Source organism: Chenopodium album, chromosome 10 (assembly GCF_948465745.1).
Source record: "Chenopodium album chromosome 10, dcCheAlbu1.1, whole genome shotgun sequence".
Taxonomy (NCBI): domain Eukaryota; kingdom Viridiplantae; phylum Streptophyta; class Magnoliopsida; order Caryophyllales; family Amaranthaceae; genus Chenopodium; species Chenopodium album.
Genome location: NC_137843.1, coordinates 2,859,848 through 2,884,868, shown reverse-complemented (window position 1 = coordinate 2,884,868; position 25,021 = coordinate 2,859,848). Strand labels below are relative to the sequence as shown.

Genomic DNA, 25,021 nt, shown 5'->3' with positions numbered 1-25,021 from the left:
TGATTTTTACTTATCTGAACTTATGTGATTTTATCTGAACTTATGTGATTTTATCTGAACTTATTAACCCTTATTAAAACTTATTTTAGTTATAAATTAAACTTGGGTAGCCTGGTTAACCCTTATCACAACTTATCTGAACTTATTTTATTTGAACTTATTAACCCTTATCTGAACTTATCAACCCTGAAATAACTGAAAATAAGGTGAATAGAACAGGGCCTAACAAGGATAAAAATTTCCTTAGTTTATGCCCTTTCAGACTCTCTCATTCTCAATGAGTTTAACTTGTAAATTTTTAAGAAAGGGAGCCGTAATTGATAGTAGAGCTATGATTTCATAAAAAATTAAAATAGTCCAACTTTTATAAAACCAACTGTATAGTCTGTATTAACTTACATTTCCATAAATTTGCACACAAAATTAAAAGACATTAAATTGGAGTAAGAATAAACAGTATTCTCAAGTCTCAACGTTTTTATTTTGTTCAAAATAAATTAATTGTACAGTAACGTACTCCACTATCCAATTTACTCAGTTTTCCAGTAATAACATTTTTTCTAATTTAATTTAACATGTTTATTGTAAATTTTTTTTATAAAAAAAAAAATCAGATGTATGCCACGTGGAGATAATTATGGTCAGACAGGACCATCCACCGGTCCACATTAAAAACCCAGCACTACTCCTTTAATCTCTCTCTCTCTCTTTCCTTTCCTTTTTCTTCTTTTTTCTTTCTCTCTCCTCTTTCTTTCTCTCTAATTTCTCCAGTACGAAATCCCACCTTTATTAATTTTTATTTTATTTTTCATTGTTTTTGTCTCTCTAAAATTTCCCACTAACAACTCTAATAGTAGCACTACTAGTAGTTAGGGAGAGAAAATCCCAATTTCTTCCTTTCTCTCTCCTACTTCAAAACTCATCAATGGCGTTCACACTATAACACTATAATTTACAGTTTTACAGGGAGGAAAAGAGAAGAGAGAAAAAAAACAGAGAAAAATGGGAATATGTACTTCAAAACCACCGACGCAACCGTATGTTTCCGATCCAAAAACGCCGGAAGAAGTAAGTAATCAACCGCCGGCGGCGAGAAATTCCGGCGAAAATCAAGCGAAGAAATCCCCGTTTTTAGGGATCTACAGTCCAAGTCCAGCTCACTACTTATTCTCTAAGAAATCACCATTATGGTCACCTGCTACAAATGCGACTTCAAATTCAAATTCAAATTCAAGTACAAATACGCCGAAACGATTCTTCAAACGGCCGTTTCCTCCGCCGTCGCCGGCGAAACACATAAAAGCAGTGTTAGCAAGAAGACATGGAACGGTTAAACCTAACGGTAACGGCGTCGGAGGTTCGATTCCCGAGGGAAGTGAAGGTGGTAGTGGTGGAAATGGTGTGGGTTTGGATAAACGGTTTGGATTTTCCAAGCATTTTGGGGATAAGTATGAAGTTGGTGAAGAAGTTGGACGAGGGCATTTTGGGTATACTAGGGTTGCTACTGCTAAGAAGGGTGATTTGAAGGGTCTTCAAGTCGCTGTCAAGATCATCCCTAAAGCCAAGGTTCATCCTCTTTTTATTTTTTTCTGCTTTTTGTTTGATATTCATTTTGAATTTGAATGTTTTTTCGTAATTTTTTATTTTTACTTTTTATTATTTTATTTATGCTAAAAAAAAGAAGAGAAATTAATTGATTATAATTATGTCATTATGTGTAATATTTTGATGGGTGAGTAACGGGATTTAGCTGCAATTATGTTGCTAAAAGATTGGTTGAATGTTGTTGGGATTGAAGAGATCAGATCTGCTGTAAGTATATAAAAAAAAAAAAAAAAAATGTACTTGGTTTATGTTTAAGTAAGGGTCATGTGAGTTTGTGATTGTGGGGATAATGGAACATGTATAACTATAAATATATATTTGGATATCAGAAGAGTAGAATTTCTTATTATTTTAATGGTGGTAAGATCAGGTTGCTTTGTGAAGATTGTAATTTTGTTTTGGAACTTAGTTTGAGTTCCTGCACCACCATCCTATGTTTGTCTTATTTGATGGAATTTGCCTCGAGGATGAGGGTGAGGACGAGGGCGTGTGGAGTGTTTACCGGGGACTTGCCTTGAGACCGAGGAATTGTATCGATTCGTTTTTTGAACCTCGTTGTCATGAGTTCGGATGCCTAATTGCGTGTTTTTATGTGATGGTTTTTAGTTTTTTAATGTGTCGTTATGCGGCATTGTGATCATTTTGATGTATATGCTACTATGCTTGTCACCATTTGGTTTAGAATATGGTCATGGGAGTTCGTGCGATATTATTCTATGGTACTAAATTATTGGAAATAGATGGAGACAAACTTTGTCATATTTGAAGAGGAAGGTTTAGAGTGAGAATCTCTAGAAACTTGGAATTCCATTTGCTTATTCTAATGTGGATCTTTAGAAAACTTGGAAGCTAAAACTAAAGAGGATTAGGCTGACATTTAGAATTATTTGCTTGGTGTAATCAATCATCTGAAAAGTGACAACTAGTGAATCGTGATGACATGATGAAGTGGAACTGTGTTTCTGGACGGATTTAATGTTCGTCGTTGCTACTATTCTACTCTCACTTGGGTAGTTGTTACAGTTCTTGAATAGTCATTTGACTTTAATACATTGCAAGCTGCTTTACTCTCTTGCTCATCATATGTTGCCTTTTTCCTTTTGCTCTATAGTCTTTTAAAGGACATCTGCATCTTTAAATTCTCTTAATTGATTTTTCTCTTAATAAAAACCTATTGTCTTTTTTTCTCTCTCTAGTTATATAGCAGAAAATAGAAACTGAAATTCAGTGTTAACTTTAGGATTCATATTGACCATATATGTAATTAATTGTTTGTTGCATTCATATTATACTTTATTAATCTATAGGAAGGTGATGTTTGTGTTGAGTTTTAGCTCGTTATTATATTATAATACCATTGTTTAGATTTGAAAGTGCTACTGCAATTTATTAGGCAGTTCATTATGCATTGATATTCAGAATATCCAGCTGAGCATCCAAGACTTGTCTGATTGGTAATTTTATCTTTTGCACTAATTCTTTCTTATTGTTGTGTCTTTTTGTTAGATGACCACGGCTATTGCCATTGAGGATGTTAGAAGGGAGGTAAAAATCTTGAAAGGTCTGGCCGGACATCCCAATCTCATAAAAATTTACGACGCATATGAAGACAACGAAAATGTTTACATTGTGATGGAGTAAGTAATCTTCACACTTACTTGTACTATGCTTGTCTATTTTGATTCTGAGTATGAAGTCTAATGGTTTGCTACATTCCTTAATGCCATTTTGAGCATTGTGAAGGCCTATAAGCTGCATTGGGTTGCCTATAAGCTGCATTGGGTTGACATATAGCCAAAAATACATGTTTGCCTTCTTTGTAATCATCATTGTACCTGAAGGCTAAACATAATTTTGTAATGTCTGCCTTTACTAGAATCATGCTTGTTAATTTCCATGAGCTTATAAATGATGTTTACTGGTGATGGATGATGTTAATCCGGAGCATTATAATTTTGATGTTCTACGTGCTGAGATTTAGTTTCCATGCCTTTTCAGGTTGTGTCGAGGAGGGGAGTTGCTGGATAGAATACTTTCAAGGTAATTTTTTTTGTAAACTTTAGATTTTTCGCAGTTTTGAAAATATCATTCTGGTCAGACAAAATACCAAATTGATGATTATGATTTTAAATTGAAGGTTTTTTATCACATGATTTTGTAGGGGTGGGAAATATACAGAAGAAGATGCCAAGGCTGTGTTAATACAGATTTTAAACGTTGTTTCGTTCTGCCACCTGCAAGGTGTGGTACATCGAGATCTCAAGCCAGAGGTACTGAAAAATAATGTGTGCATTATAATTATTTTCTCTGTTTGCAATCACTAAGTATTCAATAATTCAATAAAGCATATCACTGCGCGCTAGTGCAGTTAATTGATTCCTTTGTGAGTCATGAATGTTGCTAGATTGAATTGTAAGAATTGTGGCCAAGTTGCCAATTAGTTTTTTTTGGTTAATGATATATTTCGTGGAACAAGATAACCAATGCTTTCCTATAGCTGTCATGTATATATCTGCTCTATTAAGACCTGTACTCTTAACTATCCTTAATTATCAAGACTAATGCCTCTGTGTATATCACCACTCACCAGGTCTCTAATCAAATAGTTATATCATGGTCATTCTAACATCTGTTTGCTGTTGGATCAGAATTTCCTTTTTACATCAAAGGATGAAGATTCATCATTGAAGGCCATTGACTTCGGCTTATCAGATTTTGTGAAGCCAGGTTAGTGATTTAACTTATGTGTTTTTGCAAATGGATTAATATATGTATATGGTTGAAGTGAACTATCTCTGAATTTTTATGCAAACTTTTCTGCAGATGAAAAGTTAAATGACATTGTAGGTAGTGCATATTATGTTGCACCAGAAGTTCTGCATAGATCTTATACAACAGAGGCTGATGTCTGGAGCGTGGGTGTAATTGCATATATTCTACTGTGTGGAAGCAGACCATACTGGGCTCGTACCGAGTCGGGTATCTTTAGAGCTGTTCTTAAAGCTGATCCAAGTTTTAATGAACCACCATGGCCTTCTTTGTCCCTGGAGGCGAAAGACTTTGTAAAGCGCATGTTAAACAAAGATCCAAGAAAAAGAATAACGGCAGCTCAAGCACTTTGTGAGTATATCTGCTAGATTTTCGTGGAAGCTATGCTTGCTGTTCTATGCTTCTCCTAATTACCTTCTTTTGCAGGCCATCCCTGGCTTAGAAATCAAGGACAAGTAAAAGTTCCTCTTGATGTACTCGTCTTCAAACTTCTCAAGATTTATATGCGTTCATCTTCTCTTCGCAAAGCTGCCTTGAGGGTGGGTATACTACTTAAGTTTTTCCCCCTCTTTTTATTAAACGTTGTTATTGAGAGAAATAAGTTGTGTGGTGATGCTGGAAGATTACAATTGTACACAATTTCAGCATGTTTGCTTACCAGTCTTTCTGATCGAATAAAACTTGCAATTTGCCTTCATAATCTCCTAATTGGCTTACTTTTGTCTGCAATTGTTATTTCTTTGACAGGCTCTGTCAAAAACATTGACTGTAGATGAATTGTTTTACTTAAAGGAGCAGTTTGCACTACTGCAACCTAGCAAAAATGGAACAATAAGTTTGGAAAATATTAAAGAGGTAGTTTTTTTAAAAATACAAATGTGGTTTTTTTTTTCCTCTCCCTTTTCTATTATTGTTTATTTATGACAGAAACAAATGGTTTCTGATATTAATTGTATATGTTATAAAACATAATTTTTTCTATGATCTGGTCAGGCCTTGTTGAAAAATGCAACAGATGCCATGAAGGAGTCTCGTGCTCATGAAATCTTAACCTCTGTAAGTGCTTTTTGGATTTGGTGGATGATACCAGCAAACATCTTCAGTTTCACATTCTGACTACGGTTTGTGTCTCCTCAGTTAACGGCACTTCAATATAGAAAAATGGATTTTGAGGAATTCTGTGCAGCCGCCTTAAGTGTCTATCAACTTGAAGCTCTTGAAAGATGGGATCAGCATGCTCGTTGTGCCTATGAACTTTTTGAGAAGGATGGTAACAGGCCCATCATGATTGAAGAGCTGGCTTCAGTAAGTCACCTATCTTTCATTTTTCAGTTGTATGGATTCATTGTCAACTTGTTTATCTCCTTGCAAAGGGTAGATGATTGCCTGCCCTTATTAAATGAAATAGATTTTAATTACCCTTTTGCTAATGACACATGGCGAATTTGTCTACTATTTCTTGCCTTTTGTAACCTTGTTTATTTTTACTCCATCTTATATCTTATTAGTTTATTGTGTTTTGTTCCTTCACTTGAGGCAAGTATAATAGGAAAATCTGGGTGCCTAGTGTAACATGGTCTTCAGCCTTAATTCGCTGCACTTAAAGTAAAATAAATTAAAGTCCCTTAAATTTGTGTTTATATGATGTTTCAGGAGCTTGGACTGGGACCCAACATACCGGTTCATGCAGTCCTTCATGACTGGATTCGGCATACTGATGGGAAGCTGAGCTTTCTTGGTTTTGTCAAATTGCTTCATGGAGTGTCCTCCAGGACTTTAATTAAACCTCATTGATTGCGTGCAACTATAGGTGATCTTTGTGTCTATCTTTTGTGGTGCTTCGTATTGTCGTGGTTTGTGACTGTTGGGAGTATCAATCGATTGCCATCATGACTCGTGCCTGGTGCTCTCGGTCTTGAAACTGATTCCAGATCTTGCCAGAGAATGAAACTTCTGTGCTAAATGAGAAACCTGTGACTGGCTGGACAGCAGAGTTGAGTGTTGTTGGCCAGCTCACTACAATATAGGTTAAATGTTTCTGACCACACAAGGAATGTAAACGTCAATCGTTGTTCAAAGCTGGGCAAAAAATGTGATTCAATTATCTCAATATGTCGTTTAGTTTTAGCCTTTGTGGGCTGGGGATGATAACCCTGAGGTTGACTTATCTGGGATCTGCATTGTTTCAGTGCTCATTGTGAATCTAATCCTAGCATCAAAGCTATGCACAAATCATGTTTTAGGCTGTCAAAAGTTAAATGAAAGAGGGTGCTTTATATATATATATATATATATATTTAAACTGCTTTCGCATGTTCCTTTCATTTAAACTGCTTGTTTATATAGTGCTAGGAATTTACATGTTCTGTTACTCGTCATTTTACATCTTCCAATAATATAATCCCCTGTATCTGTGAAAATCTCGAAGGCTTGAGCTGTCACATTCATAGAATCTTAGGGCATGTTCTCATTGACTGAATTGAGCTGAATTGAACTGAACTTATTAGAGCTGAACTGAATTGAATCGAATATTTTATGAGAGAAGGAAATTAGGAGCTGAACTGAACTTATTAGAGTTGAACTGAATTAAACTGAATTGAAAATAATCTGATGAGAACAGGGCTTTAGTCTAGTATAGTGAATACAAAGCAGGCTTGCTACCTTGCATGCCATTTGCCTATTGCTACCTTATATCAAAATGTAAGTTTAAGTTATCATAAGACGGAGCTTATAACAAAAAAAAAAAAAAAAAAAAAAAAAAAGACGATAGGAAAAAAAAAAAAGCTTTAAACTTCTAACATTAATAAGGAGCTTAGGAGCACATCAAAGTGAAAATTGTGATAAACCTCTTCTTTTTTGGAAAAATAATCGTGTTAAACTTTGATAAATTAAATCGGAGAATTTTCTCAATTGAACTCACCACATGGGAAAAAGAAAGCTCATGTAGTTAGAGCTTTCCTTCCGGGACGGATGTGAAAATTAATCTATAATTCCCCTAAATCGAGAAGGAAACTTGAGCTATTGTTCACTCTCGAATGTAATAAAATTTAATGAGATGTGACTTGCATCATGCCTATAATTCTCTCCTAGACTCCTACGCCGTATAATAAACTTTCAGGTACGATGTTTTCAAATGAATCCAGTATATATATCTGTCCATCCCAAGTCCTGAAGTCCATCAGATTCGTTCGCGGGCTAAAGAATTGGGTCCCGCCTGTAAAAGTGTAACCTATAAAATCCGCCCCTAAAACTGTTGAAGAAAGAAACAACCAAGTGTACTCTTCATTTTAAACGAATCCCTTTTTTTTTTATCACCGATTCACCGGAATTCCATTCATTCCGCTCTATTTTCCCTCTCTTTCTCTCTCTATAATGCTATAGTATCTGCAATGGCAAGCAACAAAGGAAAGAATGTCTTGATTAATCTTTCTTCATCTTCTTCTTCCGACGATGATGGCGACGATGACGACACCGCCTCCGATTCTGCTTCATCTTCTAGGTATAACGATTTTCGTCTTTTTTATATATATTTTGAAAATGATAAATTATTTGCTGAATTTGAAGATATTTTGTGTGGAATTTATTGCTAGCTGTTGACTTTGATTGATTTTTGCTGAAAAATTGGAAGAATGAAAAGTTTGAATTTGATTCAGTGGAGATGAATGTGAATTGATTGATGATGACGATGAGTACGAGATTGAAGATGGTGAATCTGAGGAAGATGATTGTTTAAAAGGTGACTTCCGTGGAATTGAAGATGATGATCATTCTCTCTCTAATCAAGTCATTCAGTTTCTTCAAGGTTTTTAGTACTATTCTTTTCTGCTATTTTTGGTTTTAAAATTAGCTGTTTATCTAGTTTCTTCGTTGCCGCATTTTAGTGAAAGTAGATATAAACTTGCCTGCACTACTTTTGGATTAATTTTTGTTTTTTTCTAAGATGTTTTGATTATTGAAGAATTTTGTGACAGATTGATGACAATTAGTAATTACATATCAGTTCAACAATATATGAAGCTGTATATACTTACTTACCTCAGGTATTAGTGTTACTCGTGGTTTATTTCGAGATACAGAAATGTGATTGAGGATCATAAGATACAAGGTTGTGATGAATTTGCTATTCATTTTTGTAATTTTGAGAAGGTTAGCTAGAAGATGAAGGATTTGGCTGCCGGCTTATTGACTTTGCTTAGATTTTAGGTTCACAGATAGTATTTAGGGTGAGCTAAATCCTATTTAGACTTGTGGTGAAAGAAAATGAGGCAATGGCTAATTTCCATTTTTGTTCAGTTCAACAATTCTATAATATAATTCTTTTCATTATTCTGTTATCTAATTTAGTCTCACACTTTATAACGTTTACAAATAATGCTAGCAAAATGCAAATGATAAGTTTGGCTTTGTGAAATATTTTATACATGTTGATGTTCTCCATACATTGCGCTTGTGTCTGTGTTCATTGTCACCTTGCAATATTTGAGAAGTCAATAAAGAGCCTTTCTTCTAAGGAACTTTCCAATGCAGAATTGTAATTTGTATATTTACTAGATAGTCTTTTTTGGTCAATCAGGAAGACGCGATTTGCAAGAGTTAAGTCTTAAAGCATGCAAAGCATATTTGAGAAGACATGATCTTAGAGTATCAGGGAACAAGGATGAGTGTATTCGTAGGGTGCAAGAGCACCATAGGTAGGTTCTTTTTTTAGTAATTTATTACCTAGCTGTTTTTGTTTTGATGGATTCTCACCTGTTATATAGAGTGAGAACTGAAGTTAAACTATTTCATGTACAGGATAAAAGACGGGAAAGCTGAAATTCTCTACCCAAGTTCATCCTTTGTCATCAATTGCACAGGTATGATTAATTTTCCCACCAAAATCTCTTTCTTTTCCTCTGTTAATTTCAATTGTTCTTGCTACCTACAAATTATATTTCATATTTTTATTACTTTTTTGTGGAAATTGGTCTGAGGAGCAGGTGATGTCTGCAAGGGAGATACTGTCCTCTTCAAACAAAAAGTGTATGGAAGGTATCATTCTCATCCTAGTGAAGTTTTTTTTAATTATGTTTTCTTGGGATCCTTTTTCATTTCTGGTGGACAATGCTTCTCCACTTCTCCTTTCATTTTTCCATTTTTTATTGGGGGTAGGGGAGAGTGATTGTGTAGTCATCATATCTTGCTGCAAGAGTCTGTTATAGAAAGTTGGAAACTAATTGGTTGTGTAATGAATTATTAAATGCTATTTGCCCCCAAAATTTGAAACAAAATGTAGTGAATTTTACCTCTGATGTGAAAGAATTGTACTCGGTTTTTTTTTTTTTTTCTTTCTTCTTGTTTCTTTTTTCTTTTCCCACCTTTTACTTGTGTCTTTATAAAATGGAATTCTCATCCAAAGAAGTTTTGACAAAGTGACAAGACAAGGTAAACTTTTGGGGAAAAGAACAGTTGCTGGACGAGTCGTGAAAGAAAGCTATGGTGCAGCCAAGCAACAACATACATTCACAGTAAGGATATCCTTGGCATTTATTTCTTTTCAGCCTATGTAATGTATAACTCTAAATTAGTAAACTGAAAAGCACAAAATCTACTTGTAAATTCCAGACATGGAGTAACAGCAGTAGCCTAGATGTATAATGAATTAATGACTATAATCTATAAAGAATTCTTTATTATTAATGTATGAAGCTTATTTTGTTCTAAAATCTTTTTATCTTCTAGGTTGAGGTACTATGGAGCAAGGGAATAAAGAAACTGCCTTCTCTCTTTCCTTTGCTTGTCAAGGGCCGAAATCTCTATAGATTGAAGACCTGCAGGCAGGTAAATAACACACCTGTTTTTCTTTGCATATGCTCTAATAATTGTAATTTATTGATCGTCATAAATGTCAAAGACTTATAGCCATGGAAGAACGAGGGAGAAAGAAGAAAAGTTCTTGCAGAAAAGCATAGACGAGGAACAGCTGCACGATATAAGAAAGCAAAGAGGAAGAATGCTTTGTCTACTGATAAAGGTTTGAATGACTAAGAGCCCTTCGCCCCTTATGCTTGTTTCTGTAGAAATATCTGTGACAACTAACAAGTGTCAATTTCTCCAAAATATGGTCTCAAACAAAGCCTATCTAAATGTCTGTTAGGAGGGAAATCTCGGAAGGTTTCTCATCGTGGAAGATCTTCTCAGTTGAATTATCCTAAAAGAGGCAAACATTTTGGTGCAGAGCAGGGGGCCTCATCTTCAAAAAACCACCATTACACTAATCAGCAGCGGAATGTGAAACAAGGAGCTGTAGTAAACTCTAACAGAGAAAAATTTTCCAAACCTTTCCGGGACAACCCTCAAAAGCTAGTATCCCGGGACAAGGGCTTCTACGTTGCATTCGTTTCATGGTGCTTCTCAAAGTTATTCTGAATCTCTTGTGGGACCTCATAGGAGTTCTCCATTTGGCTTAAATTCTGCAGCTTTCCTGAGTGGTATCCCTTATCATTACACAAGGGTGATGCCCGCAGCACAAAATGGTGATTTCAGTCATAGCTCCTTTTGTAATTCTTATAACATTCAATTACCACGGGTGAGTCTAGTGGACTCGATGCAGTTTTTCCCTTCAGGGGCTACACATGGACAAAGGATGATTGGTCTTGTGAACTGCTCAATTCATGGATGTCATGAACCAGGATCTAATAGATGTGTCATTTCTGCGTGTTGGAGGTGTTGTCGAAGGGTGGGAATGGTGTGCAATGTTCATAGATGACAACCGGTTCTTTGGTGTTCTTTATCCATATGCTTATAGAAACTCTCATCCCTGGTTGGTGCTATCTTATGATATTACTATAACAGAAACTTTGTTTTTGCTGAATTTAATTTTTTTTTCTTTCTAAAAATAGTTTTCCTTTCCATAATACCTCTGTTCATGAATAATAATTTCAATACACACATTATATTGGAGGTGGGGTGTGAAGAGTGTCTATCTGGGCTTTGTGGAAGAAAAAGGAGTATAAAGAGTTTGCATGAGAGGTGGGAACAGGCTTGCCAAAATAGTAATAAAGTAAAAGTATAACCAAGTTACCAACCAGTAATATATTAAAATGGAATGTGTAACAATCATTTAGGAACGGAAGTAGAATCTAGCCTGAAATTTTTTGCCTAGTTTAGAGGGCAATAATTTTTAGTTAATAAGTTCCTAGTTTAGTCTTTGCGTAGAGCATAATGCTTTAATATGATACTCCGTTTAAAATGATTAGTTGTACATTCTCTTATAGCCTGTTTGATAGAAGTTGTCTTCTTTCCTAAACTAACTGTGACGGGTTTTCCCAAAATAGGTCTTTAAAAATTATTGTGTCATATCCATATTTACGAGGGGTTGGAATAACATGACAAATTTTTTCAGACGGGCGGCTACTATTTTGTTCCTCCTCTGATTTATGATTAATAAAGGAGAAGAGATGTATTAGTTAAGCTAACCGAACCCATAATTCCAGTACTTCCCCTGTCAAAAAAAGTTTTAGTTGGAATTCATGCAGGAAAGCCTGTTGATTAGTTGTTCGGGTTATATAATGTTTGTGTTTCATGTTTTAAACTCCTTTTATTACATTGTGGTATTCTTGTTTTTAATCCAGATGCCAACTTTGAGGCCTCGTCAATGTTAATAATGTTGCAAGGTGTCCTGTTTCTACGATATACAGAATAGTCTTCACAAAAAATACTAGCACTTGGCCAGCAAATTGGTTTCAAGATCTGCCATCTTATTGATGATAAATAGGATTGAGCTATGACTGATCTTATTAGTTGGGCAAAGAAATTGGGTCTATTGTCAAGGAATGGAAATCAAGCTTATACTTCATCGAAAGCTTTTTTCATATTTTTGTTTGCTGTTACTGCATCTTTTTCACTCCAAGATAAGAATCACAACTTCATCCTTTGATTGTTTCTCTCTCTACTGCAGGTGCATGCTTCATGTCTATCCCTATTGTTGAGATGCATGGGAGTTGGACTCTTCGTATCTACAGAGCTTGTGTCTGAGGATTTACTTATGCGTGGGCCTTTTTGTCAATTTGCTGAATGCTTTTCATCGTCGACCTGGTATGTTTTTTTGGATTATACTAGCATGACATACTGTTTGCTGTCTTTTTGTTATTTCATTGACAAAATTCAAAGGAACAATGCTAAACTAATCTATGTATGGGTATTTAGTTATTTTTGCACATGCTTGTATTTAGTCAAAAGGAGAAAATAGCTGAAGCAATATCTTTTTACGCGTTTGTTGCTGCTAGGTATATATTTGTTGAGGGTTATAAAGCTTTTGTCGAGTTATTCATCTCCTTCTAGAATAGCTATGTTACAGACTTAACAGAAAATGGCCCTTCAAATGGAAATATGACTAGAGGTGGTTCTCACCGTGCTCAGTCTGCTCACCAATAAAGCTTTTGTTAATCTCCGAGTTTGACCATTTAGAGTCGTTTTTGCTTGTTCATCCTTACATTACCTGACTATAGTTAACATTTTAAGTAACTGTTAAAAAGAATTAAGAATTATTGGTGAGCAGACAATTAACATCATGTCGTCTCCACTACTTTTTGAGATGTTTCATAATTGGATATTTGATGTGGAAGTGTTGGATATTGGACAAGGGTGGAAACACAGAACTTGAATTTGTTGCAGTATGCACATGATAGGGCCAAGTCCCCACTAAATGACGGCCTTGGACCTTTCATAGAAATATCACTGTCTGACTCATTTCTAAACTTCCCTTTTTGACCGACATGGTACCTTAACCTCCATCCATTCACTTTCCAATAACAACAATTCGACCTTCTGAAGGATACTGGAGTGAATTTTCTTGTCAGACAGAGAAAAGAAATTGGTGGGGTCGTTAAGCTTTAATTAGGCTACAATAAGTTTGTGTCCTCTATTACAACACGAAGTCTCCTTATCTTCCATGCAACTCTTGCCCCCATTGTATGCTCCATTTTCACTCTTTGTTCCACTGTTTAACTAGATCCTTATTTTTAGGGCCAATAGACTTTACTAGATTCGCCTTCTCAATTATTATAGTTGCCTAAGGCTTTAACGTGGCATTTTAAGACACAATGATTCAGAAAGCACTTGCCGATGCCAACAACCTGGGGTAAAATAGGGAAAAAAAAAACTTCCAACCAGTTTAGTTTGTAGTTAACCAAAGTTCTCTTAGTCTATTGGCAGTATGTTCCCTCCTTAGACTCAGCCCAAGTCATCAACATTCATTGTCAAGAGAAGTGCTGGGTATGCAACAAGTTGGTCTGGTTTTCAGCCTCTTGGTTGGGATAGAATTCTGGCATCAGCTGTTTAGGGTTAAGGCGCATAGGACGGGATAAGGGATGTGCTTCTTTTACATATAATATGTATGGAGAAATTGGTTTGTCATTCACAATCACTGGGAAACCAAGCTACATAACTTGGATATATGATCAAGAAAAATGTTCACATATCAACATTCAGAAACTATAATTAATTGTGCATATTGGACATGCATACAAAATCTTCCACCAAAGAAGACCAGCTAAAACATATACACACAATTTAAACATAAAAATACTCCGTACTAATCAAAGCATTTCTTATCCATCCACGTTTGTCATCATGGTTTCAACTCAAGATTTGGCATCATGCAGACTTTAGATATCACTCCTTTCTTTTTGTTTAGCTTCTTCAAATCAACACAATGCCAAACTATGATCTGAACCTTAATGGTTGCCAGATGACTGACTAATTGATGACAAAAAAGTCCTAGCATCCCCTATTGCTGGATCAAATACCACCTCCGTCTATCCCTTGTGGCGAAAAAGTAAACATTGTATGGACATAAAAATTGGGTAAAACATAGTTGCATGACTGGTGCGAGGACTGGTTTGGTGCTAGAAGAACCTAAATGTAGTGGAGGGACGAAGGTCAATCTCTTGGGTCCAAGCTGAACGATCTTGTAGATGCAAGTGCCAATAGGTTTGAGCTAGAGCATCGGGGTCCATCAAGCCATCTGCTGCCACTCCTACTCCACTTTGTTGCTCCCCTACATTTGTTCTCTGCAATATACTTGGTGCCCTGCATAATTTTCCACCAACCTCATAATCTATCGAATCTACAGAGCCATCAATAAGATTCAACTAGTGAATTGATGCTCCCAAATTTGTTGCATAGATCATGCTGCCTCAGATTAACACTCAAGTTCATTTGATTTGCATCATTTATGCTGAACACACACCCATACATCTATACTCTTTGGATTAATCTACATGTTTTATTAAACACTGTAAATTTTTCCTCGAGTCAACAAATATACTAATTGAAGAATATTGGCCTTAGCTTGCGATATTATATTTTGAGTTTTAATTTGCTGTTGGGAAATCAAATGAAATATTTTTTTTAAGTGTGAGACTTGAGGATTTTCTTCATCTTGTACCCTTTGGTTTTTTTGGCTGTGTTTGATTCTGAAGAAAACATTTGATTTGAATTTCAGTTTCAGTGTAAACCGGCTTTCATTCTCTTTGTTTAGTTCACTTCTAGCAAAGTTAGGGAGGGGTGAGGAGAAGAGAGGATTGGAAGATAGAATGGGATGGAGAGAAAAATTGGCCATTCTTACCATAAATTGCTTTTAATTAACGGAAAATCTAATAATCTAAAAATAGGTTGATATACCCGAGGAGACATGCTCTTATGTATTAAAACCACCATAAAATATTACCAAAAATAATCGAGACTGGAGTGAAAGTCTGAGCTTGAGATCCTATTGAAATGGATGAAGAGTTTGGGGTACAAGTCGCACTACTTACCTTGGTGCTCCGACCAAGCCATCAATAATAACGTGAGCAACATGTATTCCCAATGACTGAAATTCCCTTGCCAGACATTGTGATAATCCTCTTAACGCAAACTTCCCACAACCTTTATTTAAACAAAAAATTCATGGAACATTTATGAACTATACATGCAATCAAATATTCCAAATCTTAATTAGCAAGGATCTATTATAATACATACATAATTCTGAGAAGCCAGACATGCCATTGAGAGAAGCTGAACATCCAGTGAAGAGTATTGTCCCTCTTCCTCTCTCCACCATACCTGGAAGAATCTAACCCATGCCAGCAAGTAGTTTCCATTAATCTTCACATTTATTTAAAACCTAGATAGAGAGAGGAAGCGAGAGGAAGGAGGAGATTTAAATCAAGTTTTTGTGAGGTTTACCTGTTGAGCACAATGGAAGGCACCAACAGATGAAACTGCCAGTGATTTTTCAAAAGAATTGACTGGAATTTCAGTGAAATTGGCTGGATGCAAAGGAAGGGGTTGGTATGCAGCATTGTAGACCAACACTTCAACATATCCAAGAGAGAGAACCCCTTCAAAAGCTTCACTAATGCTTCTCGTATCCGAGCAGTCAATTCTTATTGCAAAGACTTGAGCTTTCTCTTCCCTTGCTATCTCTTCTGCAATTCTTGATAGCCTCCCTGAGCCAAAACCACAGAAAACCAATAATTTCTGAAGATTTATTAGGAGAAACCAGGAAAAAAAAAAAAGTACAAGAAGCAAAAGATTGAATGAAAGAGGACAAGATATATAATAATAATTGATGTTAAATAAGTTGCCTGCCTAAATCCCTGGAGAGGATAGCAACTGTGTAGCCTTCATGAGCAAACTTTCGGGCAATGGATCTTCCAAGTTTCGGTCCTACTCCAACAATGGCAGCAATGCCTTTGGAGTTCGTTGAGGAGAAACTGCTTGAGTTTGGCATCTCCCTTTCTGCCAAATTATCTGCCCTAAGAACTGTTAAGGAATGAAGCTAGGAAAGTTTGGGGAGAGGAGTTGGGGGAGGAGGTTATTACTTGTAGCAAAAACTAGCATTATTACCCTTCCATTTTCTATCAAACTCTTGTTTGACTTTCTCTGATCAATGATTTTTTTATTAATTAATGTTTGAAAAGTATAAACATTGTTGTTTTTGTTTAGAAAAACACTTTAATAAATAGATAAATAAAAAATTATCAGAATTACAACAGTAAGAGCTCTATGTTGGACATTGCTATAGTAAATTAGAAATTTTATTATAGAACGAAGGGAGTAATATCTAGAAGATACGATGAAGAAGACATGTAGTACCCAACGGAAGTTGTTTGTCGGTGTTATAGCTTGCCTCCTCTAGAAAGACTAGTTAGTTCTCCAATTATTTCCTGTAGTTTTGGAGATGACGTATATGTTTAATCTTCTTGCAGTTCCGATGTACTGAATGGTAGCTCTATTTTTTCCCTTCTTCTCAAAACCCCAGATTTATTCTGTTGACATGAGATCCATATTCTTTTGGTGGAATTATCATTTTTTGGTCTGCTAAATTTTGATACTCCCACCTCTTACCAGTTACCAAGCTGCTTAGTTATGGTGGTGAATTGTCATAGGTGTGGCCCCTCTCTTTAGTGTTTGATAAAGATAAGCCATTTTTTACTTTTTATCAGCTTATTTGGTCCAAAAAAGGAAAAGAAAAGAAAAATAAAATGTAATTCCACTGTTTTTCTTGGTCTTTGTGTACATGATGAGTACATTAAATGATTGGTCCGTTATTTATACACGTCAGGGTCCATACAGCAAATCCAAGTTATGGTAATGTTTTGTTGTATAGTAATTTTGGTGGGAAATCATTTTCAGTACACCCCACTTATAGGAACTTCCATGTTAAGCTCATTTTTATTTAGTTTTTACCTTGTTTTTGAATTGTACTCTAGAGATTCAATATACTCCCTTCGTCCCATAATATAGTTCTTGTTTTTTTATTTTAGAGATTCAAAATAATGTTCTTGTTTCTATTTTTGAATAATATGTAAAGACTATTATACCCCTATTTTTTTAACTTTGTGTTATTCATTATATTTCCTAAATATTCCTTGAATTTTGCACATATCTTGTACTTTTTTCCACTTTCTCTCTCTATTGTAATTGTACTTTTCACTTTTATTAATATACTTCATTCAATTTCTCCTCCTATTTCTTAAATACCGTTATATTATGAAACAGAGGGAGTATAACATTATCAAAATTCAGAAATTAGAATCAGTTAATATTTCTGTAATTGAGTTCTAGCATTTAGTTTCTTTCTCTAGAGGTTTCGATGCCTTTTCACCCTTTTAACCTTGTGTAAAAGCCGGTGTGGACCCTACATTAGAGGCTAGGAATAACATAACTGGGGTGCATTCAACATTGTACTCCAGATAGATGGTGATGAAGTGTTCTTCTCACCCTACCTTTATCCTCTGGCTAGTATTGCCACTAAGGCAAGTTGTAAATTGGATATTATTATTTTGTCTACTTGACTGCCATATCAAGCCAATGAAATCATTATGATATGATATGCTTCTGGCAGCATTGAACTAGTTATACCATATCTATTTTTTAGGGATTGTACTCATCTCAACATTTATGTTATATTAGAGGGTCGAGCAGCCGAGAGTGTTAAGAAACTTCTTAAATTTTATTCAACTTTTAGCAGCATATAGAATGCTAGAACTAACATGTAAAAGCCACAAGGAATAAAGCATTTGGAATCAGTAAAGCGGCAAATTGAATGCTAGAATCATGCCATTTGCTAATCTCGAGCTACACGGGCTTGATGTTGTTCCTCATATGCCTAGCTACACAATATTTATGGACAAGTTTGCGTGTTTTTTTTTTTATTTTATATATTAAGAACTAGAAGCTTGCCATTTGCTAGTCTACAGTGACAACAGTTCCTCTTATGCCTAAGTACGCTATGCGCGTGGGTTAGTGCTTATTCTCTATATAGTAAACTTTTCCTTTCCAGATGAGCATATTTCTTTTGCATGCATGATTGTATGATAGACAAATAAAAACTGAAGTCAGGCATATACAGATCCTGGTAAAGTAGACCTTATGATTATTGATTCTAGTATTGAAAATTAGCTAACATGTTATTAGTAATTGAAGGTAGCTATAAGGTGATATATTTGGCAATATATTGAAGTAAGTCTGGTAAAACTAGCTGTTTAAATGCTTGAATTTGTTGCATGAGGTAGGATTTTTATTTGGATTTTTCTAAGCTATGCTCCCAAAGTTTTTCGGTTTTTGAGTTGTACCCATGCATTTTCAAAGTTATAAGCTGTGCCCTCCACCTCCCGATATTTTAACAACAATACCCTTTGACAGTAATATCCGTTAACGAAAGTTAAGTATTTTATTAACAATGGTGTCGTGGCGTTATTAATTTGACATGTGTCCTGTTCTAATTGGTTTAACACTTTAAAAAAAAATTTAAAAATTAAAAAATAAAATAATAAAAAAAGGTTATTGTTAACGTCAAAGGTTATTGTTAATAAAAATTAGTGAGGTTGACACAACTTAGACGTTTGAAAAGGCATGAATACAGTTTAAAATCCGAAAAAGTTTGGGGGCATTAACTTAGAAAAACCCTTTTTATTTTCTTTTTATTTTTGGATTTTGCGTAATATGGAAGAATTATCTGCGCCCCTAAGGAAATACACTTGGTGTCATTGTAAAAACTTACAACTCGTCTGTATTACTCAATTAGCCTTCTGGTGTGGTATCTATAACCCTTATAAAAGCCCCAACCACCCTTACTATTCCAAATTTACTGTTCCTTATGAACAGGAAATTGACTTTTCTGCCCTCCCCTGCCCTTACCACCCTTCCCTGATTGCCAAAATTGCCAGGGGTGGTTCGGTCTTTTCGCTTTGCCATTCCAGCTGTTGTGAGTGAGCTGACGCGTGGCATTCATCCTGTTTGATTAGCTTTGTATTCTTTCTTTTTTCATTGTTCCATCCTGATTTTTGCTTTCTTTTTCCATTTCGTTTTTGTTTTTCCTTCTTGATTTTAAATGGGTGTTGCAGTGATTAGTTCGATGGCGAGGTTTCATGGAGCTGCTGGTGGTGTGGCTTTGGATGTCGTTGTTGCTTGCTGTAATTGCCGGTGCTATTTTAGTCTGAATGAGCTGAAGCGTGAAATCAAACAAATGAGGGAAGCAATCTGATCCCGATCAATAATTGTTCGATGAGTGCCATCAACAACTAAAAAATCTGCATTAATTATGTAAAAATTATTACCATTTTTAGAATGGCGACCTCGAGGCTCATCTCCGGCCACCTCCGCCGCACTCATTTCTCTCTCCTCCGCCCATTCCTACTTTCTCTCTCCTCTTCTCCGCCATTGCCGACCCCCTCCGATCACACTCCCTCCTTCTTTTCCCCCTCCACGACGTCGTTTCGCTACTTCTCCTCTCAACCTTCTGACTCGGACTTCACTCACCATCTCAACTCGGTCACTGAATCGGAGCTTCGTAGATTAGGGTTTATCGACGGTTCTCAGATTTCTGATGTTGTTAATCGCCTTCTAGATGATTCTGCTCTTCCGATTCGTTATTTTGTCTCTGCTCTTGATGGTTTCCATGACCTCACTGGTCTTCCTTGGTAATTCGATTAAATTTATAAGATTTTTTTGTTTTAATGTTAAAATATCAATTTTGTTGATTAACATTGGTTAATGTTTATTCAATTTGTAGAATTATGATTGTAATTATGTTTATTGATTTCAATTTGATGGAACTTTATAGTATTGGGTAATTTCTGTGATAAATTATGCATATTATTCATATAAATTGATGTACTTTTATCACTTTGTATATTTTTATTTGTGTTAGTGGATGAAATTTTCATGTTGGGATGAGTATAAGGTATTAAGGTGATGTTCTCTAATGTGCTTTGTAAGGTATATGGCTTTGTTTTAAAATTTAACAATTTTTTCCCCGCTTCTTGTTGTTAATTGTAAATAGATAATAGTGTTTTTTTGTTTTGGCAGCTGTTAATTTCATGGAGTGGTTTGATGGAGCTTCTTTGGTCGCAGCTGTGGATCTGGTTATTGCTATGTGTGAGGTGTGGTTAGTTATTGTTTCGCATTTTTTGGCGAATTTTAGTTTAATTATTGTTGAGTTTGATGAGTAATGTGATTTGGTTGATTTAATTAATTAATTAGTTCATTGCTATGTTGTTTTAGTTTAGTTAGTTAATTAGTTCATTAGCCTAATTAAGTATGTTATGTTTTAGCTTTAGCTAATAAAATTGTGAACAAAAATTAATTTCCTGTAGATTTCTATTATGAATTAATTAGAGATTAACTTAGCCTCATTAAGTATGTTAATAAAAATTTGGCTTTGGAGGTTACAGTGGGAAAGGAAATTTGCTTTGGAGACTACACTGTTTAGATACAGTATCTATACAGGGAATTGTCTGGTACTGTATTGTGTATGTGTATATAAAATTTGACAGAGGGGTTTTAGTGTGTGCTTATTGTCTTTTTTTTTTCCCCCGAGGAGATTTAAAGATGGCTGTTTTTTGGTTATAATAATAGAAATATATTTAATATGTCCTTTTAAGTTGCATATCTATTATTTAATAGTTTTTAGAGGAGAGATATTTGTTTGTGGTGTACTGGATCAATTTATATGGTGTAGCTTTTTTGGCTAATAAAATATAATGGATATGTCCTTTGCTTTCAAATTCTATATTTATATGTGCTGCATATTTGGTTTGCCTTTTATTTCTTTTTGATTTCTGGCTTGCTTCTTCTTTATCTTGTGAGAAAAGAAGGTTGGTTTCTGAAACCTTGCTGCGGTGATTGTTTAGCTTGTAAATTTCTCATAAAAATGTAATATGCTTGCTGAAATTCCATATGGATGTCAATTGTACAGACAACATTGGATATTGACTTAATGAATCTTGAACTTTTACTCTACATGATCACCTGGACATATATTGATCTACAATTACTCACTTTACAATTATGATGTTCTTACAAATAATCTACAACGATTAATTGAAATTGGCTGTTTATGCATTTGTGTTATTTTAAAGTTAATTTATGGAACCTTGGATTTGGTTAGATAGCTTATGTTTTTAATTTTCTGTGTTTTCTGTTTTCTCCTTTTTTTCCCCCTTTTTTGAAAAATAAATGAAAAAAAAAACAGAAATATTGTAGGACTGTGCAGTTGGAGCTGGCTGTGGTGTTAAAATTGCTTGCTGCTATTGTTGGTAAGTTTGCTGAGTTCTTTTAAATTGAGATTTTACAAGGTGACTTAGTTTTCTTAGATATGCTAACTTAGCTGTAATTTGATTGTGGTTTTGGTTTAGTGGATGTGTATGTTTGTTTAATTTTAGTTTTTGCCGGTTACAGGTTATGACTATTCAGTCAAGCAAAATTGCCATTCCATTTCGACCTCTTTTAGGTCAATTGGTTGAGTGTTTAAATTTTCCTAAACCAATTTATGGTTTTATAGATAAGGATAGGAACAATGCCTGCGTTCGTATTAAAACTGAATGTGGGAAGTCTGAATTTGTATTTTTCGGTGGGGAGGCTAATACAGTTCAGGAGTCACAAGAAAGGGCTGCTCAAAAAGCAGTGCAAAAATTGATGAGCCAGTTTGGGGTGAAGGTGAGTGATTTTTCATCTGATAGAGAAAGGATGTATCAGCTATGCAGTAAGCTTTTTAAGCATAAGGTTGTTGAGTTATGTCGTGAGAAAGGAATAGAAATGCCTGTTGCACAGAAGAATTTGGGCAAAAAACCATCTGATGATGTTGTCCATGTGACGATTGATTTTGTGAGCTTTTTAGGAGTTGTTGTTACAAGGACTGGGGCAGAGGTGAGTCCATTAGAGACTATTTGGGTTGAAGATTTGGGTTTCGTGTCTTGGCTGACAGTGTCTTGCCCACATAATGGAGCTGAAATGGAATGCATCTATAGTGATCCTTGTCCTGAGGTAACTGGTGCAAAGGAAAAGGCTGCTAAAAGAGCTATACATTACCTGGTGACTAAGTATAGCCTGGAAATTGTCGATGCTAATTATGGTGCAGTTTCGGAGAAGAGTGTTGCTTGTAATGCTTTAAAGAGTAGGTTTTACCAGTTAAAGGAGCACTTGGCTGCCAGAGAAGAAAACTTTGCTGGTGATGAATGCTTGACTCCCACTTCTGAAAGGTTTCAGATACCTAAGGTTGGTTTGCCTCCACCTGCTCCAATGAAAAGACGCTCTGCTACACCATTAGATGCTGCATCTTCTTCTACTGTTAGAGTTTCGGAGCCTTTGGTTTCTGGCATACCTGAACTAGAGACTGTTTGGAAGCGCACGAAGTTTGCTTAGGCTATTTGGAGTCTTAGTTTAGTATTTTGGGTAGCAAGATGTTTGCCTGATTAAAGGTGTTTAGGTTTAGCATTGACATATGCTTAGTATTATTTAGATTTCTATCTTTCCTTTTGTTTTATTTAGTGCTTAAGTCTATGAATAGTTATGGCTGAAATATTTCATTACAAAATAGACTTGTATGCTGTAACTGAAATCTAATGTAATGTGTATTTCGAGTAATAAATGGACGAACTTTTGATTTGTATGTTGGGTCTAGAATATTTTATAATTTTATTGTTTATTGTATGGCTTCTTAATTTAATAATGCTCTTTCATGTTTGATGAATATGTTTAGCTTTCTGTTTTTAGAAGCAATATGAAATGTTTAAATATGGACTAGATTTATGCATTTCCTTTTCTCTTTGTAGTTTAAAAAATGTAAATTGGAATAGGTAAGATTAAACTTAGAAGAGGTAACAGGATGGGAAGGTGACGAATTTCAGAGGCTTTATAAAATGTCGAAAGGAAAATATTGTTAGTGATATGCAGAATTTCTTAAAAAGAAAAAAAGCAATGTAGTAGATTAATAGTATTCATTTTGTTTTGTTTTATGGCATTGAAAATAGGGGGCTTGATCACATTCAGGAATTATTGTATTGATGCTGCCTTGATCACAGGATGTTATGCAAAACAAATACTAGAACAGGTAAACATCTAGGTTGATGTATCAGGTTGTTGGAACTTTTGTAGATTTAATTTGCAGAACCTTTTAAATACCTGCTCGTTTTACAGACCCAAAAACATCTTCTGAATTGCAACTACGGAGAATTTAATATGTTTTCTTTTTACAGTAAATGACATAAACAGGAATCATCAGTATCTTGTGCACATTCTATGTTGAGATAGCTTGATCTGCACCAAAGTAATATGGGTATGTCTCAAAATTGACATGATGTTTAGGATGGATTTTTTTACGTATGCTCATTGCTATACTTATTTATGGTGTTTGTTTAGTGTCTAATTTGCTGAGTTACTGCTTTAAATATTTATATGATAGCTGAAGCACCTGTTAATTTTAAGAGACCATCAAGTAAAGGGCGGAAATCAAAGCGAATGAGTGATTTGATATCAGCTTATAATTCTTCTAGGTAAAATAGATGACTTATAATAATGGATTTTATTTTTTGCGAAGAAAATTCATAAATTTTTTATGCTTTCCACAGTCAAGCAGAACAATCAAATTCCAAAAAGGCGAAATCAAGGCCTTCAACATACACTGTACTTGAAAGTGGGTATTTTGCCTTGGTTTAGGTTTATAAAGTAGATATATATGTGGTGCTTTTTAATCGGACCTGGCGTAATTTTCTCTTTGTACTGCTACAGAAAGACCCGTGTCTCTTAAAATTGCACCATCAAATGCACAGAGTTCAAAGCAGCTAAGGGATGCTGCTAAAAGTAAGCCTTAGTCGTGATTTCAGTTAATAGAGTTAACACATATATGTTGTTGCACAATACAGTTATTCTAGATATCCTTTTATATTATTGCAGAAATCCCTGCGGCTACTATAGGAAAACCATTACCTACGCAACCCCTAGAATTATCTCCGCCTACCTACTGTGCTAAATGCGGGGCTAAAAAGTTTGCGTTTGAAACCTTGCATTTCTGTTGTGGCAATGGTGATATTAAAATAGCTGCAAATGAATATCACCCTGAATTAGCGAGACTTTTTACTTCAAGGGATGAAGATGCTGTGCATTTTAGAAAGTATGCTCGATTATACAATAACTTATTTGCCTTTAGTTCCATTGGAGGTAAGACTGATAGAGAAACATATAAAGGTATATATGTCTTTAAATTACATGGCCAAATATATCATTCTGTACCAGAATTAATACCAGATGAGGATGGTCCAAAGTATCTGCAGCTTTATTTCTATGATGGCCAAAACGAATTGAAACACAGAACAAATTGCTTTCCTGAATTAAGACAGGATGTTATAGACAAATTAATGCAAATAACTAAAGATAATCCATATGCAAGATTTTTCAGATCTTTGAGAGAAGTAAATGTTGATGAAAGTACTAACATTGTAATAAATTCAAACACTGTGCCAGATCAAAGGGTGTATAATGCTCCCACTTCAGATGAAGTTGCTGTTATCTGGCCTGATAGTGTTTCATCGAGTCAGAGTTCATGGCCACATATTCTTGTGACAGCAAAATCTGCAAAATCCCATCGAGTTGCCCATTTTTATGGGTGCTATGATCCTTTACAGTATCCACTGCTCTTTCCAAGAGGCGAATGCGGTTGGCATCAGGGTCTTAAAAAAACTTCTTATGGTGGAGATAGGCAAGTGGCAGCAGAACCTGATCCTATTCATTCATGTGCAGTGCACACTCCGGCAGATTTCCTGGATGCAGAAGCTGCTCGTAAGTCCCTAACAAGTCTATGGGATTTTTTGGGTTAATTACTTCTTTGCCTATGTTT

General features: G+C 35.3%; 4 protein-coding genes across 12 annotated transcripts; 3 read left to right on the top strand and 1 right to left on the bottom strand.

Moving 5' to 3' along the window:
* Positions 1 to 710: 710 nt before the first annotated feature.
* On the top strand, positions 711 to 6,660 carry LOC145561943 (CDPK-related kinase 5-like). Its single transcript, XM_081622078.1, has 11 exons — positions 711 to 1,566; positions 3,112 to 3,242; positions 3,604 to 3,645; positions 3,767 to 3,875; positions 4,254 to 4,332; positions 4,429 to 4,725; positions 4,801 to 4,913; positions 5,122 to 5,229; positions 5,368 to 5,430; positions 5,512 to 5,679; positions 6,028 to 6,660. The coding sequence occupies exons 1-11, from the start codon at positions 1,003 to 1,005 to the stop codon at positions 6,166 to 6,168; spliced, it is 1,815 nt and encodes a 604-aa protein (XP_081478204.1). The 5' UTR covers positions 711 to 1,002; the 3' UTR covers positions 6,169 to 6,660.
* Positions 6,661 to 7,570: 910 nt separating this feature from the next.
* Positions 7,571 to 11,203, top strand: LOC145563111 (zinc finger CCCH domain-containing protein 62-like). 5 transcript variants are annotated; one of them, XM_081623530.1, is made up of 9 exons: positions 7,571 to 7,873; positions 8,028 to 8,176; positions 8,948 to 9,065; positions 9,169 to 9,230; positions 9,354 to 9,405; positions 9,776 to 9,881; positions 10,096 to 10,194; positions 10,276 to 10,387; positions 10,511 to 11,203. In XM_081623530.1, exons 1-9 carry the CDS (start codon positions 7,764 to 7,766, stop codon positions 10,780 to 10,782), a joined length of 1,080 nt encoding a protein of 359 aa, XP_081479656.1. In that variant the 5' UTR covers positions 7,571 to 7,763; the 3' UTR covers positions 10,783 to 11,203. The 5 variants fall into 5 exon arrangements, with proteins under 5 accessions (XP_081479656.1, XP_081479654.1, XP_081479655.1 ...); XM_081623528.1 differs by having other exon boundaries at positions 9,773 to 9,881; XM_081623529.1 differs by having other exon boundaries at positions 9,351 to 9,405.
* Positions 11,204 to 12,305: 1,102 nt separating this feature from the next.
* On the top strand, positions 12,306 to 22,798 carry LOC145563110 (uncharacterized). Of its 3 annotated transcripts, none has more exons than XM_081623526.1 (4): positions 12,306 to 12,450; positions 20,218 to 20,291; positions 21,383 to 21,446; positions 21,589 to 22,798. In XM_081623526.1, exon 4 carries the CDS (start codon positions 21,592 to 21,594, stop codon positions 22,549 to 22,551), a length of 960 nt encoding a protein of 319 aa, XP_081479652.1. In that variant the 5' UTR covers positions 12,306 to 12,450; positions 20,218 to 20,291; positions 21,383 to 21,446; positions 21,589 to 21,591; the 3' UTR covers positions 22,552 to 22,798. The 3 variants fall into 3 exon arrangements, with proteins under 3 accessions (XP_081479652.1, XP_081479649.1, XP_081479650.1); XM_081623523.1 differs by lacking the exon at positions 12,306 to 12,450 and adding an exon at positions 18,969 to 19,829; XM_081623524.1 differs by lacking the exon at positions 12,306 to 12,450 and adding an exon at positions 18,969 to 20,127.
* Positions 13,784 to 16,894, bottom strand: LOC145563109 (uncharacterized). 3 transcript variants are annotated; one of them, XM_081623522.1, is made up of 6 exons: positions 16,480 to 16,894; positions 15,994 to 16,155; positions 15,589 to 15,851; positions 15,382 to 15,475; positions 15,174 to 15,285; positions 13,784 to 14,445 (listed from the first exon to the last, which is right to left on the bottom strand). In XM_081623522.1, the coding sequence occupies exons 2-6, from the start codon at positions 16,133 to 16,135 to the stop codon at positions 14,262 to 14,264; spliced, it is 795 nt and encodes a 264-aa protein (XP_081479648.1). In that variant the 5' UTR covers positions 16,136 to 16,155; positions 16,480 to 16,894; the 3' UTR covers positions 13,784 to 14,261. The 3 variants fall into 3 exon arrangements, with proteins under 3 accessions (XP_081479648.1, XP_081479647.1, XP_081479646.1); XM_081623521.1 differs by having other exon boundaries at positions 13,785 to 14,445; positions 16,501 to 16,894; XM_081623520.1 differs by having other exon boundaries at positions 13,786 to 14,445; positions 15,994 to 16,160.
* Positions 22,799 to 25,021: the final 2,223 nt, after the last annotated feature.

Excerpts from the sequence above, each read along its gene's own strand:
- LOC145561943 (XM_081622078.1), top strand. The coding sequence starts at position 1,003 with ATGGGAATATGTACTTCAAAACCACCGACGCAACCGTATGTTTCCGAT. Across the intron at positions 1,567-3,111 it reads AGATCATCCCTAAAGCCAAG|ATGACCACGGCTATTGCCAT; the intron begins GTTCATCCTCTT and ends TCTTTTTGTTAG. Across the intron at positions 3,243-3,603 it reads AATGTTTACATTGTGATGGA|GTTGTGTCGAGGAGGGGAGT; the intron begins GTAAGTAATCTT and ends ATGCCTTTTCAG.
- LOC145563111 (XM_081623527.1), top strand. The coding sequence starts at position 7,764 with ATGGCAAGCAACAAAGGAAAGAATGTCTTGATTAATCTTTCTTCATCT. Across the intron at positions 7,874-8,027 it reads GATTCTGCTTCATCTTCTAG|TGGAGATGAATGTGAATTGA; the intron begins GTATAACGATTT and ends AATTTGATTCAG. Across the intron at positions 9,066-9,168 it reads AGGGTGCAAGAGCACCATAG|GATAAAAGACGGGAAAGCTG; the intron begins GTAGGTTCTTTT and ends TTTCATGTACAG.
- LOC145563109 (XM_081623520.1), bottom strand. Across the intron at positions 15,476-15,588 it reads CCTTCCATTGTGCTCAACAG|ATTCTTCCAGGTATGGTGGA; the intron begins GTAAACCTCACA and ends GGCATGGGTTAG. Across the intron at positions 15,286-15,381 it reads GTCTGGCTTCTCAGAATTAT|GTTGTGGGAAGTTTGCGTTA; the intron begins GTATGTATTATA and ends GTTTAAATAAAG.
- LOC145563110 (XM_081623526.1), top strand. The coding sequence starts at position 21,592 with ATGACTATTCAGTCAAGCAAAATTGCCATTCCATTTCGACCTCTTTTA.